At 41.3% G+C, this 13,955-nt stretch overlaps 1 protein-coding gene across 4 annotated transcripts in view; it reads right to left on the reverse strand.

Annotated features, from left to right (window-relative positions):
* Nucleotides 1–4,847: 4,847 nt before the first annotated feature.
* The window catches only part of ssrp1b (structure specific recognition protein 1b), a 38,758-nt gene continuing 29,650 nt past the window's right edge, over nucleotides 4,848–13,955 (reverse strand). For 3 of the 4 annotated variants that reach the window (XM_061251730.1, XM_061251729.1, XM_061251728.1), the window contains exons 12-18: nucleotides 11,089–11,221; nucleotides 10,502–10,547; nucleotides 9,675–9,807; nucleotides 7,848–8,015; nucleotides 7,371–7,468; nucleotides 6,945–7,119; nucleotides 4,848–5,591 (exon numbers count right to left, since the gene is read on the reverse strand). In XM_061251730.1, the coding sequence (XP_061107714.1) occupies nucleotides 5,526–5,591; nucleotides 6,945–7,119; nucleotides 7,371–7,468; nucleotides 7,848–8,015; nucleotides 9,675–9,807; nucleotides 10,502–10,547; nucleotides 11,089–11,221 (819 nt within the window). In that variant the 3' untranslated portion in view covers nucleotides 4,848–5,525. Of the gene's footprint in view, nucleotides 5,592–6,633; nucleotides 6,680–6,944; nucleotides 7,120–7,370; nucleotides 7,469–7,847; nucleotides 8,016–9,674; nucleotides 9,808–10,501; nucleotides 10,548–11,088; nucleotides 11,222–13,955 lie in introns of all 4 variants that reach the window. The other variant, XM_061251731.1, reaches the window with a different exon arrangement.

Consider the following 13,955-nt stretch of genomic DNA (forward strand, 5'->3'; position numbering starts at 1 on the left):
TATGTATTTTTTGTACTCATTATCAGACTTTTACCAATTACCATCGGCCTCTTTTGAATCGACAGTTCTTTGGCTTTTCTTTAGCATGCTGATGGATGGCAGAGATTTTGCATGCTTGTTATCACATTTTTATCACATACTCTAGTGAAATAGGAAGAGATGGAATGATGCAATATACTCACAAGCATTTTCATTTGCTATTTATTACTTTTTTTTAATTTATTTTTTATTTCTGCTGTAGCCTATCCACTTGAGAGTTATGCATTGTGTGTTCTTCTGCATACCACTGTTGTGTGTGGTTATTTGCTTTACTGTCACCTTTGACGAGTCTGGCCATTCTCCTGTCTGCAGAGCTGCTGCTCAATGGATTTTTTTGCACCATTCTTTGCAAACTCTAGAGCAGGGCTGCCCAATCAAGTTCCTGGAGATCTACCATCCTCTATGGTTTCACTTCAACCCTAATGTGACACACCTGATTCTACTAATTAGGAGCTCAACAAGCTGGTGAATATGATGTGCTTTATTAGGGTTGGAATGAAAACCTACAGGACGGTAGATCTCCAGAAATGGGGTTGGGCAGCCCTGCTGTAAACAATAAGGCCCTCTGTCCAACATTTTACAGGAATTTCCTTACCCAGTAAATATTCAGCAGTATAAAATAATGTATTATTATTATTATTTTTATTATCGTTGTCATTATCCTAATCCTCATTTTTAGAATTATCTGTGTGAATTGTCCAAACGTTAGGATTAAAATGTCCAATGTCCCTGCTAAAATATAAATATGAATCAGTAATCGTAATCTTATTTCTTTTGACAGTCAATCAGATATCATTTATACCAGGGCTGCACAACCCCATTTCTGGAGATCTACCGTTCTGTAGGTTTTCATTCCAACCCTAATAAAGCACATTTCCCCATTCTGATGGTTGATGTGAACATTAGCTGAAACTCCTGACTCATATCTACATAATTGTATGCATTGCATTAGACTGAGATTAACCAAATTAACAAAGAAATTGTGCCAAAAAAGAGATTTGAAACATGAGTAAATGTATTGAAATAAAAGTAAACAATATTCCCATACGTTTGAACATACCATATTGTTTATTATATGCAGCATTCTTTCTTAATTTTTATCAAGGGTGCCAATAATTATGTACCTCACGGCATATTCAGTACTAAACATGGACACATTAATAAAATAGTAAAACACTTTATTCACTGAATGGAAATAAGAAACATCAAAAACAAAAACTATAATTATTACTACACATCTGCATTTTGCATCGATATTTAATTTGTGTAAGGAGGCTTAAAACTTGAAATATAAACATTTATATTGGCTCTTTTTGACAAATAGCCAGCTGAATATCCTTGTTAATGTAGCATTACATTTTGTATGCTCATGTAATGATGGCGGTGGAATAAACCTTTACACTGACAGTCTCATTACTTTTTAACTCCTTCCCTCTGACAAGTTTACAAGATTTCACACATTGCATTACACTCGCAATTCACATGACATTCACACACCGTCGCATTACAGTCACTGAAGCCCTTATCTAGGACTGGGGGGGACTTTTAAAAGTGGAAAACATCAGTGTTACTCTGAGTAGTGCTGTAACATCAATATGGTGCAGGAGGTCCATTGATTAAGAACATTTTCATATTCATATAATACATTTCTTATTTTTTTAACAAAGGGCTCATAGGAGTGCGGCATGTTGGATTCAATAAACCCAACTAATTTCAGACAACTGTATATATGGTAGTGTGGATGGGTTCCGTCGGATAGATGGCCAGTGGGATTAACAAGAACAAGGGACTACCGATATCTGATTGGGTAGACTACGGTTCCTTTATTTTTGGCAAAACATAATATGACCGACTGTTGATGAACCTTTGTGTCTTTTTGCTCATAAAGAGTCCATCAAAATACGTTTCTGAAAACATTTGAGGCGAGAAATAAGAATCTTGATTCATATTTGAAAATTGGATCCAAGTTCGGTGTGCCAGACGAACATGCACTGCAAGGCTCTTGTTTACATGACTTGTACAACAGGTCAGAACCACTCATAAATGTTGTTCCAATCTAAGAATGAATGTGCCAAGTTCTCTTAAATCACTAATTTTAAGAGATTTAAGTGATTTATGAACAAATTGGTTTGCATCCTAATGTGTATAAACTTGTCCAAGAAACCAGCAATTAGCATTGTAAAAAACATAGCAAAACATATCCATGCATAGCTATACCTATATCATCATCCAAAAAGGATATACAAAAAATGAAGAGGACAGCAAGAGGGTGATTATAACGTTACATCACAACAGTTAACATCATAAATCACAACATCCTGCTAACGCAGCTTGTGGATGGCGACACGTGCTACAGCACCTTACTGCAGCCATAGTCTGATGGCTGTGGGTTTTCTATATTCCTTCACAGGATTGAGGATACCCCATTGGCGAAAATGTGAGCAGACCGCTAAGAGGCCGGAGTGAAGGAGCCCCACCCCTGCCTGCCCAGTACCACTCCATTCGGACAGCCGGGAGGCAGATGGGGGCTTTTAGGATGTTTATGATAAATATGGGGTACATTAGGCCTCCGTTTAGGATCCCGGGAGATTTCAACCACACACTCTTGTCCTTCTGCACTCAAAAACTGAAAACCACACTCTCTGTCCCAGTACTTTAGTCAGAAAACCCACAGCGCCTTCATTTCTCAATGTGGAACCACAGGCGGCAATCATATACGTCATTCTCATCGTCCACAGTACTCAGGGACGCCAACAGAGAGCAGGACAGTGTGGTGGTCAGAGCACATTAACGCAGAGGTGGGGCGCTCTGTAACCTCTATTTCACATCACATGCAGAATGGCTGCAGCGCGCATCCTGCATATAGGATGCAGCCGCACCCAATTACCATATTTTTTTATGTCGTTACAGCTGGTTCTCTCGGTCATATAGCTCTTTCTTTCTCCATCAGGACAATAAGCTTTTCCTCATCCATTTTTTAACAGAATAAACAACGAACGGTGAACAACTTGTCGAACTTACTAAATAAGTTTTCATAGGCTGTACATTTTAATGTTCAGTGAAGCAGTGAAATTAAACTGACAAATTTGTGGACACCAACAATTTTACAAATGGATATCTGATTGACATTTCGTATACGTGATAACACCGTACCCTGAAAAGGGTATGTTGATGTCAGGATTCAGGTGGGGCCAGAGTGCACTGCAGTGCAGATAGCATGTTTCAAACTTTATATGCAGTAGAACACACTTTTCGACCATTTTTTTAAGCCAAATAAATGTTGAAATAATGTCATTCACTATAAAGCAGACATACAAACAGGTTTGCAGCTAAAAAAGGTTGATCTACGGCATTCCACTTCATTAAATCAAACTGGCTGAGGGCAACGGTTATCATATGCCACCGTTCAGCCTTCTACACTAAAAAGTTATGGGTTAAAAAACAACCCAATTTTGACCACACTGCTAGGTAGTGGTCGACCGATGCATTGGCTGGCCGATATCTGGCATTTTTAGAACATCGGCATTGGCTGATGACCATGGCCAATGATCAAAAAGGTTAACGCTCCCCCTTGTGTCAATTTAGTCATCTGCATACGGAACGGTTGGAAATTTGTGGAAGACTGTAGCCTATTCCATACTTTCAAAGCTTAATGTATTTATTTGGCTTAATGTATTTATCATGGTGCTTACTACCCTATTTAGCATTCAACCATTCATTTCAGCTGTGCGCCGAAGTCATTAAATACAACTCATGTTACTTGTTAATTTTAACCCATAACAGTAAAAACAAAGTATAAAGGTCATATGCTAATTATGCCGACCAAAGCAACAGTAGCCGATCAGACTTTTAATAAGTTTTTTTTTTTTTTTGATATTTTTTAGGCCTTTTTCAGCGTTTTATTGGACAGTATAGTATAGAGAGACAGGAAGAATGGGAGCGAGAGAGGGGAAGACGTGCAAATTGTCGAACGGTCAGATTCGAACCGCCGACGTTGCGGCTCGCAATGAACATGCGGTCAGTGCTCTACAAGCTGCGCCACCGAGACACCCCAGACTTTTAATACGTTTTTGTACAACAAAGGAGTTCTACGACTTTTGCTATATTAATCAAGACCAATATGTAGCCTATAGCCTAATCATTAAGAAATGATAATGACAAAGAAATAGCTTAACTACAGCGTGAAATGAAATTGTTCAGCAATAATGGCAAATCTCCCATTAATTATGATAATTTGAATAATTTCATAATACAGTATCACATCTGATCCACATTTTTAACCTGGTTTTACTATTAATAAAACAACTATTTGAAACAATAATAATCTAGTTCCATAATCTAAATCTTCATGTGAAAATAATAACTAAATCTTTCAATAAACTTTCACCTTAAATTGTCGTACTTTATCAAATGGCTTCCTCAGAAACGCATTTAGCTCTGCACAGTGGGAGTAGAACATAAATTACATGCAAATTAGTTTCATGTGATTGCCTGGTACACTGGTGGTGGAAAACAAGTATCCAAAACAATGAAATAGTTTTTTTTTGGGGATCAGAGTCAATTAGGTGATGAAACACAGGGGCTGAAAATGCACGCATCATATTTGAGGTTAGGTTGCACTGTGGGAGGGTTTAACAACTGTGCCCCACCTGGAACGTTCAGTCTCTGAGGAACAGGCTCAGTCTAATCCTCGCCCTAACATGCCCCCAGATGGGCCTGTGAGGTTTGTGGGCTCAGGTCCAGTAAAGCAGAGAGAACCCCTTGTGTTCAAATTACTATCAGCGTAAGAAACAAAGACTGAAGGTGTGTGGAAGAGAAAAATCTTTAGATTTTTATTTTTTTACTTTTTTTTTATTACAAAAAGACAAATGTATTATTTTAATAAGAGCACAAAATGAAACAAAAAATACAATCACAGTGCTGTGCTAACAGTTCACTTCACTTATATTTTCTAAGGTTAAAAAAAAAAGTTGAACAAGACTGAGATTGATCTGGGGACTGTAGTCTCGATTTTTGTACATTTACCATAATTTGTCAAGTCAAAAGCAGACACTGGGGAACACTACAAAACCCACAATTCTATGTGTCCAAACCCATCACACACCATTATAAACATAACCTACAAGCTAGTAGGAATGTGACCCATATATCTGTACCTGAAATAAATTCAAAATGCCAATTCAGTGAACAGTTTTGGATGCTTTTTTTTCCCCCCTGTATTTTTAACAACCATATCTAGAATGGATATTGGGATGAACTGCTGCTGGCATCTAAAAATAGGGAAATAATATGAATGTTGGTTGCACCGAGTAACAAAAAGGTATTTACAAAAAGAAGAGTTGGTCAATGTAAAGAGCTTGTATATGTGTGTGTTATGTGTGCGTGTGAGGGACAGAGGTTTCTATAGTTCCCAATGCATCTGTGTGCCTCTCTGTCAATTGGTGAGTGGGCAGTGTTATCACTACCTTGATGATAACCCCAAAAACTCAGTCTGACCCCGACTCTGAGCTTGGTGGTGTGCTGGCAATTTCCTCTTCCTCATCATCTGAACCCTGAGGGAGGGGGAAGGACGGGAAGAGAGGAGGGAGAAAGGGATGTGGGAAGGCAGAGAAAAGGAAAAGTTAATGGTCACTCAGGGTTTTTGCTGACGACCACATGAAGTGCTGTCCTCAATTCACCCATTGTACTCTGGGCCATTCCATGCCAACTCCAGGAGGTTGCACCACAGCACATCTTGGTTTTGTTTTTTTTCTTTTTCTTTTTCTGTGTGTTGATAGATAATGATGAGCTAAACTAAAGTGTACCTTTTTATGGCATCAAAAAAATAAATTAATGGTGAATTGGGACCAATTTTGCAGGGTCATATCTCCAAATTTAACAGATCATTTTATTTGGAAATGAGTTATCTGAGAGCACTTTCACACTGTGCAAAGATAAACATACTAATAACATTATTCAAAATTCATTTTGGCAATTTTTGGCACATTTGGGCCTGCCTGGTAACCAATGTGAGACATTTCACCTGACCCTCTACTTTGGATAAATTGAGAAGTTGCATCCTTATTGAACTTTTCTAGAAAGATTTAGCTGTGGTACGCATGTATCCCAAGGTTGGTGTATCTGTACTGGATGGGCTTATGTGTTGGAGATGGGTATGTAAGCATGTACGTTCTGTGGCTGGTGCATGAGGAATGCATAGTTTATATACAATGCAGATTATCTGCCTAATCATAGTAAGAGGGGCCAAAACCTTGGAGTCATATAGTGGAATATGCAATATCCACAATAGTAGTAGTAGTAGTGATTGGTCAATCAGCTGCATTGCGAGTTCCCATGCACATCTGCATGAGTGTAATTACCAGACATCACCAGGAAGTGTGCATCCCCACGAGAACCAGAGATTTGATTTCATATGTGGTTCTGTGGTAACAGGCTACTGAATGGGCATATTGATAATCTCACTAACCAAATGTGCAGCTGCTCTGGGTTAGATGTCAGTTTCAGTGTCCAGAAGGATCCTAGTATTACTTCATATAATAATACATATAATAATAAATGGGTCATAGTCTAGTATATTTAAATGATGTCGCTCACCAGAAGTAACCTTAGTTAGGGCTCAGTGGATCAGCAGTTACGGTACCTGGCCCAGATAGAAGATCTTAGTGTTCATACAACAATTAGATGAATGCCTGGCAGTAGTAGATTTCACTCTCTGGGAGTCTTGCCAGCCACTATTTCAGCACATCCCAGCCAATGCACGTATACGTGAACCCCTATTCACACAAATCTTCACATTACAGGATTAAAAATGAAAGAAACGTGTTTTCCTCCCTGCGAATCGAATTCCTTACACACAGACACTATACTAGCATTAGCTTTAGTGATAGGATGGTTACTTTGGTTACCTTGGCTTTACTGCTGTTACCACGTGCAGAATCTGACGAGCTCTCCGAGTCAGAGATGAATTCGCGGCTTTTGAAGCTGTCGTTTCCCCCGGTCCTTTCCTTCTCCCGTTCTGCTCCACGCCCTCCTCCTTTCTTCTTCTTCTCATCACTCTTTCCCCTCTTCTTCTTTGTCTCTCTAAAACGGGTTTGAGGGACAAAGGAAGAGTTACAGAGTCCTTGGGCCCAAAAAAAATAATTACAAAAAAAATCAGGAGAAACTTCCTAATCTCATGGCCTCATCAACCTGGTGGCCAAATCATCACTCAGATAACATATTGATTGATGAAATGCTGACTGCACAACAACTGACAAAAAATGACTGAGGACTAAGGTACTAATTGTGCAGTACAACTGCATAAATAGAGGTTGAGCCCAGCCAGGTCATACTTTTTGGCAGAGACCGAGGAGCCGCCTCCCCTCTCTCTGTACTCTTTCATGGCCTCCTCATACTGCCTCTTCGCCTCCTCCGCCTTCAGATCCCACTCCTGTTGGGGGATGCAAAACTATGTTCAATACCACCCAAACACGTTACACACTGCAAAAACCCTGTTACCCCACAAACGCAGATTAATAGACACTGGAAAAACCCAGTTACCCCACACACATTAATACACACTGGAAAAACCCTGTTACCCCACACACCGCATTAATACACCAAAAGCCCCATTTATCACCTTAACACACATATACAGTCCCCTCCGAAAGTATTGGAACAGAAAGGTCAATTCCTTTGTTTTTGCTATACACTAAAGACAGTCGAGATTGAGGTTAAAAGATGAGACGATGGATCATAATTTCAGATTTTATTTCCAGGTATTTTCATCTTGATTGGATAAAGAACTTGGAACATCAGCAAATTCTGACCTCTCTCTTGTCCTTGCTTATCTGTTTCCACATCTCGCCGGCTTTCTTTGAGATCTCAGTGACAGAGATGCCAGGGTGCTCGGCCTTGATGCGCTCACGGCTGGAGTTGAGCCACAGCATGTAGGCACTCATTGGCCTCTTGGGGGCACCAGCATCCTTCACTTTTTTCTGTGAAACAGACAGAAAAACCGGTGAATCTCTGGATCTACGGCCCTCCCCAACACAGCACCTCCCTGCACACCCTGCACCTGGGCCCAGGACCTCCCTACACAGTCGATACAGTCCCCAGTAGTGTATACAATACAAATATGTTACTGTAGGCTAGTACACTTTATATTGTCAAAAAGATAACCACGGCAGATGTTTCACACATAATGTAACCAAGCGTTTTAACTTAGGCAGTAATAATAAAATAACTTAACACGAGAGTGGGTGAGGGGAAGAGAATGATCAAACCTTTAGGCTACGGCCTGTGCCGCACGCGCAGTTAAGCATTTACTATTATCATTCCAAAAAATCTAATGATGCTAGATATTGTTTATGCAAGAAATCGGGAGCTATGATTTTTGGGACTACATCTACATCAATACGGTCTGTTGAAATTTGACGTGGTTGCTCCCGCATCTTTTATTTTAATTCGCCACATTTTGCTAGTTGCAATCACTTTGTTTGGCTCGATGAGCCTGAATTATTTAAACTCAAAGGCCACAACATTCGGAACAGTAATCTTGACAAGCTTTGCTGCAAGAAATGCAGTGTAGGGTGTTGCTACGGTTTTAACTAAACGGTGGGGCGTGTAAAACGACGTTGGGTGTGTTTCAACTAAGGAATATCTTTCAGAGAAATAATTGGAAAAATAATCACTGGCTGTGACATTATTCACTTCGTCATTTTCACGATGCCATTTGGCAGACTCTTATTGACGAGTCCGAGTCGAGTCTGGAGTCTGTGCGACTCAAGTGCAACTCGAGTCCTAGTAGCTGACTAGAGTCCCCATCTCTCGTGTGTATTGTAGTCTTCTCAGTATAGTGCATATAGTTGCTATACGGTGTGTACAGTGCCTGTAGTACAGTGCCTGTAGTCTGTGTACAGTAGTCTCTGCACAGTATGTGTATAGTCTCTTTAAATTGTGCGGGTATAGTACAATCCCTGTACAGTGTGTGTATAGTAAGAGTCCCTGTATATTAGAGTCCCTGTATTGTGCATATAGTATAATCCATGTATAGTACTCTTCTCTGTATATTTCATGCATAGTAGAGTCCCTGTATAGTGCATGTATAGCACAGCCACGCTACAGCATAGTGCGTGCATAGCAGTGCAGTCCCTGCAAAGTACATGTATAGCAGTCCCTGTAGAGTGTGTATCGTACAGTCTCTGTATAGTGCGTGGGTAGCAGTTCTCTGTATATTGCGTGTATAATAGTCTGTGTAGTGTGTAAGTAGTCTCTGTATTGTGTATAGTATAATCCCTGTACAGTGTGTGTATAATATAACCCTTGTAGAGTGTGTATATAGTATAATCCCTGGATAGTGCATGTAAGTAGTCTTCTCTGTATATTGCTTGTATAGTAGTGTAGAGTCCCTGTATAGTGCATGTATAGCAGTCCTTTAATAGTGAATCGTAGTCTCTGTATAGTGCATGTATAGCACAGACCCTGTATTGTGTAGAGGGCAGAACTGCATGTGAACTAAACCCTGAGTGTTTCCTCTGTCCCTGTCTTTCCTTCCATCTTTGCACCTGCCCTCTCCTGCAGCTGCTTCTCTCTATCCCACCCTACCTCACTCATGTTCCCCCCCCTCATCCCCCACCGTCACTCCCCTCTCTCACTTCTTTTTTGCGTGGTTTCTTTTCCTTGCGCTCTGTGATTTTGGGTTTCTTGGCAGGTTTCTTCTTGGCACCGTCATCACTGTCATCCGCGTCTTCCGCACTGCTGTCGCTCGCCGAGGCGTTGCTGTCATACCTGCGGGGGGACGGAGACAGACACCGGGGCTCAGGGTCACCAATGAAACGGACAACACGTCTCTGTTTAAGGGCTACCCAGAGCACATTTGAGAACTGAGGGTCAGTTCCCTTTAAATGTAAATTCAGGAAAAAGATTTCCAAAAAATGTATTGCAAAGCCTTCATAGAATAGTATGGGCATTTTATTTTTGCATATTAATCAAATGCATTAGCTGGATTGACTTAGGGATAAGAAAGTGGTTATGTCATTTTGGAAACACTAGCTCCACCAATTAGAACACATCGGCAACAGCCATTAGAACCGGCAATCACTGTCAGCCTACTAATACTCTCTGATTGGTGGAGGTCCATAGGCCTGGCTGACAGAGCTGAAAGGCAGTCTCTGGGGTCCGCTTACATTCACGCTCAATACCTACTAACCGTGTTAATGCTTTAATACACCTTGTAAAATATTGACTGTAAAAATAGTGCTTCTGAAGGATAGTCCAGCAGACCTTAATATTTAGCCAATTAAATGGTCAGAATGTAATTTTATTTCAATATGAGTCAAGAGAGAAGAGAGAGAGGGAAAGGGGAGGGGAGGGAACTAGAGAAGGAAGTAAAACACTCTTAGGAATAGAACTGAGAATGGGATGGAAAACGGGGGGAAAGGAGAAGAACAGGGCAATGGAGACGGACAAATTCATCACTCACTCCTCTGCGATATCTTCATCCTCCTCTCCAGGGTTGAATGACTCATCTGAAGGAGGACAGGGAAATGTATTTTTTTAAATTTTATTTTTATCAAGCAGTAGTCTGAGAACTTTTTACGTCTGCAGGCCACACCGCCATCCCCACCAAGGGGATTCTCCAAAAATGACTAGCTGAGGACACCACTTCTATAAAACATACAGCACCCTCTCCAGGCCAGAACCCTGTTTAACACACCAGAACATTGGAGCACATGTACAGTCATTACAGCGGCAAAAATGGAACAAACTCACATTGTTCTGAACACCAACTAATGGGACTGCAACTGCTTTTCCAAAAAAAGCAGTCGCTATAGGGTCACAATATCAACGCAGAATTTCCGAAACTCACAAAATCACTATTAGGATGTAATTTGCGGAGATTAGGTGACACTTTCCATTTGATGCATACAGATAAGTATATATGCATATCTTTCATTGATATCAACAAGCCTTAAAGACACATTCACTAAAACAGCCTGATGCCATGAGAGGCACTGGAGAATGGGCATGAAAAACTGGATAGTAGTTTGAAGAAGCCCCGCCCCTCACCGCTCTCTCCCTCCGAGTCATCGCTGTCATTAGCCTCCTCTCGGATCTTCCCTTCCTGCTTCATCCTCTCCAGGTAGGCATCGTGCTGGTCCTCGTCCGAGTCGCTGTACATGTTGTCATTCCCCTTCATGCCCTTCAGAGGACAGAGGCAGGTTCAAACAGGGTTCAAAGGTCATGGAGGTCAGGCACTGTAGCTGGGGAAACTGCTCCCACCTTACGTGATAAAAATTCCAGAATATGTGTCACATGCAGGTCAAATTCACGTCAAATAAAGTAAATTAGTTGCTGCAACCTATGCTCCCACCATAACTTTTTAGTTTGTGAAAATGTTTATATTGTGCGCATTTAGCTTGGCAGCTGTGGCATCACAGGGCAGCTTTCTCTGCGGAGATGGAGCAGGAAGAGCACAGGCAGGGAAGAGCCGTCAGCGAGGCATTAATGCACCCATCACAATGCACCGCCTGCAGTCATTACTACGAACCTCAAACTGTGGGGCCATCATTGCACATTTACCCTGCCCCCTATTTGAGGTTCATAGTACTAACAGTGCAGGCAGTATGCAAAACAATTAACGCTAAAACATTTTAAAAAAAATGTTTCATTATAAACAAAATTTGTTAATAACGGGGGTAGTTAAATTGTGTTAAACACACCAGTGCCTCGGGCGTTCAGTTACTTAAAAACAAAGCCAGATGGACACGGAAACACCACAATCAAGTAATGTTAATCACCATCATTACCGTTAATGCACACCAGTCAGTCAGAGCACACACACTCACACAGGCATGCTCTCACCCATGTGCACACGCATACAGACACACTAGGGATGGAATGGTAACTGGTTTTAAAATACATGTTTGTAAAAACACTGACAATAATGACACCGCCACAAATGTGCATTACTGCGAACACCATGACACCTTGAAAAGTATGTGTAATCCAGCAAGAAGGAAAGTAGGTCTACAGTTTCTTGTCTTCATTAGCGGTTTTATTTTGCATAGCCACAAGGGGGAACACCTCTCGCATCTACTTCGTGTATCTACCCCACAACAGTCAGTTAATGCCTTGCATAGTAGAGACCACTCAACTCTATGATAGACTGGAGAGAGAATGTCATATGACTTACTTTGTTAACAGATTGGCTGAGAATGTAGTGAGGTCGGTAAGAAGATAGTCAGATGTATGGACATACTTCGGATACAAAAAAAAAAAGGTTTCCGTGAAAGGGAGCAATACTACAACGAACTTCACGACCCATCTCCCTGACAATCACCCAATTGCATAGATTGAATTGAGGGTTAAAATAACTTGTAGGTTTAATACATATGGGAATTTGGGAATGGGGGGGAAATATAGCCTACCCATCTAGCCTAGCTTGTCAATAATGTATACCAAAGCAAAATCTTGGTATGAACGCACTGACTGTGTTGGGCTTGAGGTCCGGGAATTATTAATTAAAGACTCATGAGCAGTGTGCACCTTGTGCAAGTCACATAGCTTATGAGAAGCTTAATACCAGAAAATATTTCAGCATATAACTATACTGAAATAATGGAGAAAAAAAATCGAGATAATTTTGGCCACGATAATCATGGCATGAAATTGTTTGTGTCACCCCATCCCTAATGCTCACACACAAACGCACAAGCAGACAAAGACACACGCAAACACACAGACACACTCACACAGAGGGTCTCAGTAAAGTCACCAGGCCACAAAGCAATCAATGGCTCAAATCAGCCACCCCCCCCTCCACTCAATTCTTCCCTCATTACACCAAACCCACACCTTTCACTCCATGTGCGTCTGGTGGGGGGGGGGGGGGGGGGCTGTGCTATAAATTCTGGGGTTCAGTACATCTCAGATGTTGAAGAATAGATGTCCTTTTTTTTCTTTAACAAACTGGTACTTAAAACCAGGATTACAATTATATTGCCCCACTGACTATCTTGCAGAGCAAATCCATAAACAAATAAATGGGTGATAACCAAACTTCCAACATCTACCTGTGCTTCTCCTTCTGTCAACTATTCTGTGCCAGTTGTCAATGTGAAACCCCACAACCAGCACGTCTGACATATCACATCAGCACATTGCTGGCGATTAAAGGAGGATCAGTAGATTGAAAACCTGCCAGGTGGAGCAGGTCTTTTTTGAACAGGACTGAACCAGTCGGGGCTGGCTTGAACAGGACTTAACCAGTCTGGGCCTGGCATGATTTCACACCTGGTCAAAATTGTGTTTGGAGGACAGTTGACCTCCAATTACACTGCAATGGTTGGGTGATATACCGCAAGGATAATTATCAAATGCAAAACAATGATCACCAAAACGTGGTGTATTGCCTTTCTTTTTGTCTTTTGTCTTATATTTCATGCATACATCCAAACTTCACAGGCTGCGTGAAATGATTCAGGGGATAAAATGTCACCACCATTCACTACTAGGTGTTGATAAGACAGCCAATCAGCAGCAAGGTCACATGGATGCTGCAAGTCTTATCAACAGTAAAAAACAGTGGTGATGTTTTTTCACTAGAAGCCCCTTGTGCTGCCTCTGAAGTTGTGATACCTGTAGCCTCATAGCCCGGAAGGTTGGCGGTTCAAGTCCCGGTACAGCCATGATAAGATACGCACAGCTATTTGGGTCCTTGAGCAAGAACCTTAACCCCAAATTGTAAATTGTAAATACCCAGCTGTGGTGGCGCACAGCAAAAGCATCGGACCTTGATACAGGCCGATGCAGTTGCACACCAAGGACAGAGTTTGGCCAGCTCTTGTGGGAGTGGCATAATTGGCCCGCCACTCCAAGGAGGAGGGACTCGGCTGGGGTTAGTAGGATCGGCACAAGGAACAGCACCCCGATTG

The sequence above is a fragment of the Conger conger genome, chromosome 8 (assembly GCF_963514075.1).
Source record: "Conger conger chromosome 8, fConCon1.1, whole genome shotgun sequence".
NCBI classification, from domain to species: Eukaryota; Metazoa; Chordata; class Actinopteri; order Anguilliformes; family Congridae; genus Conger; species Conger conger.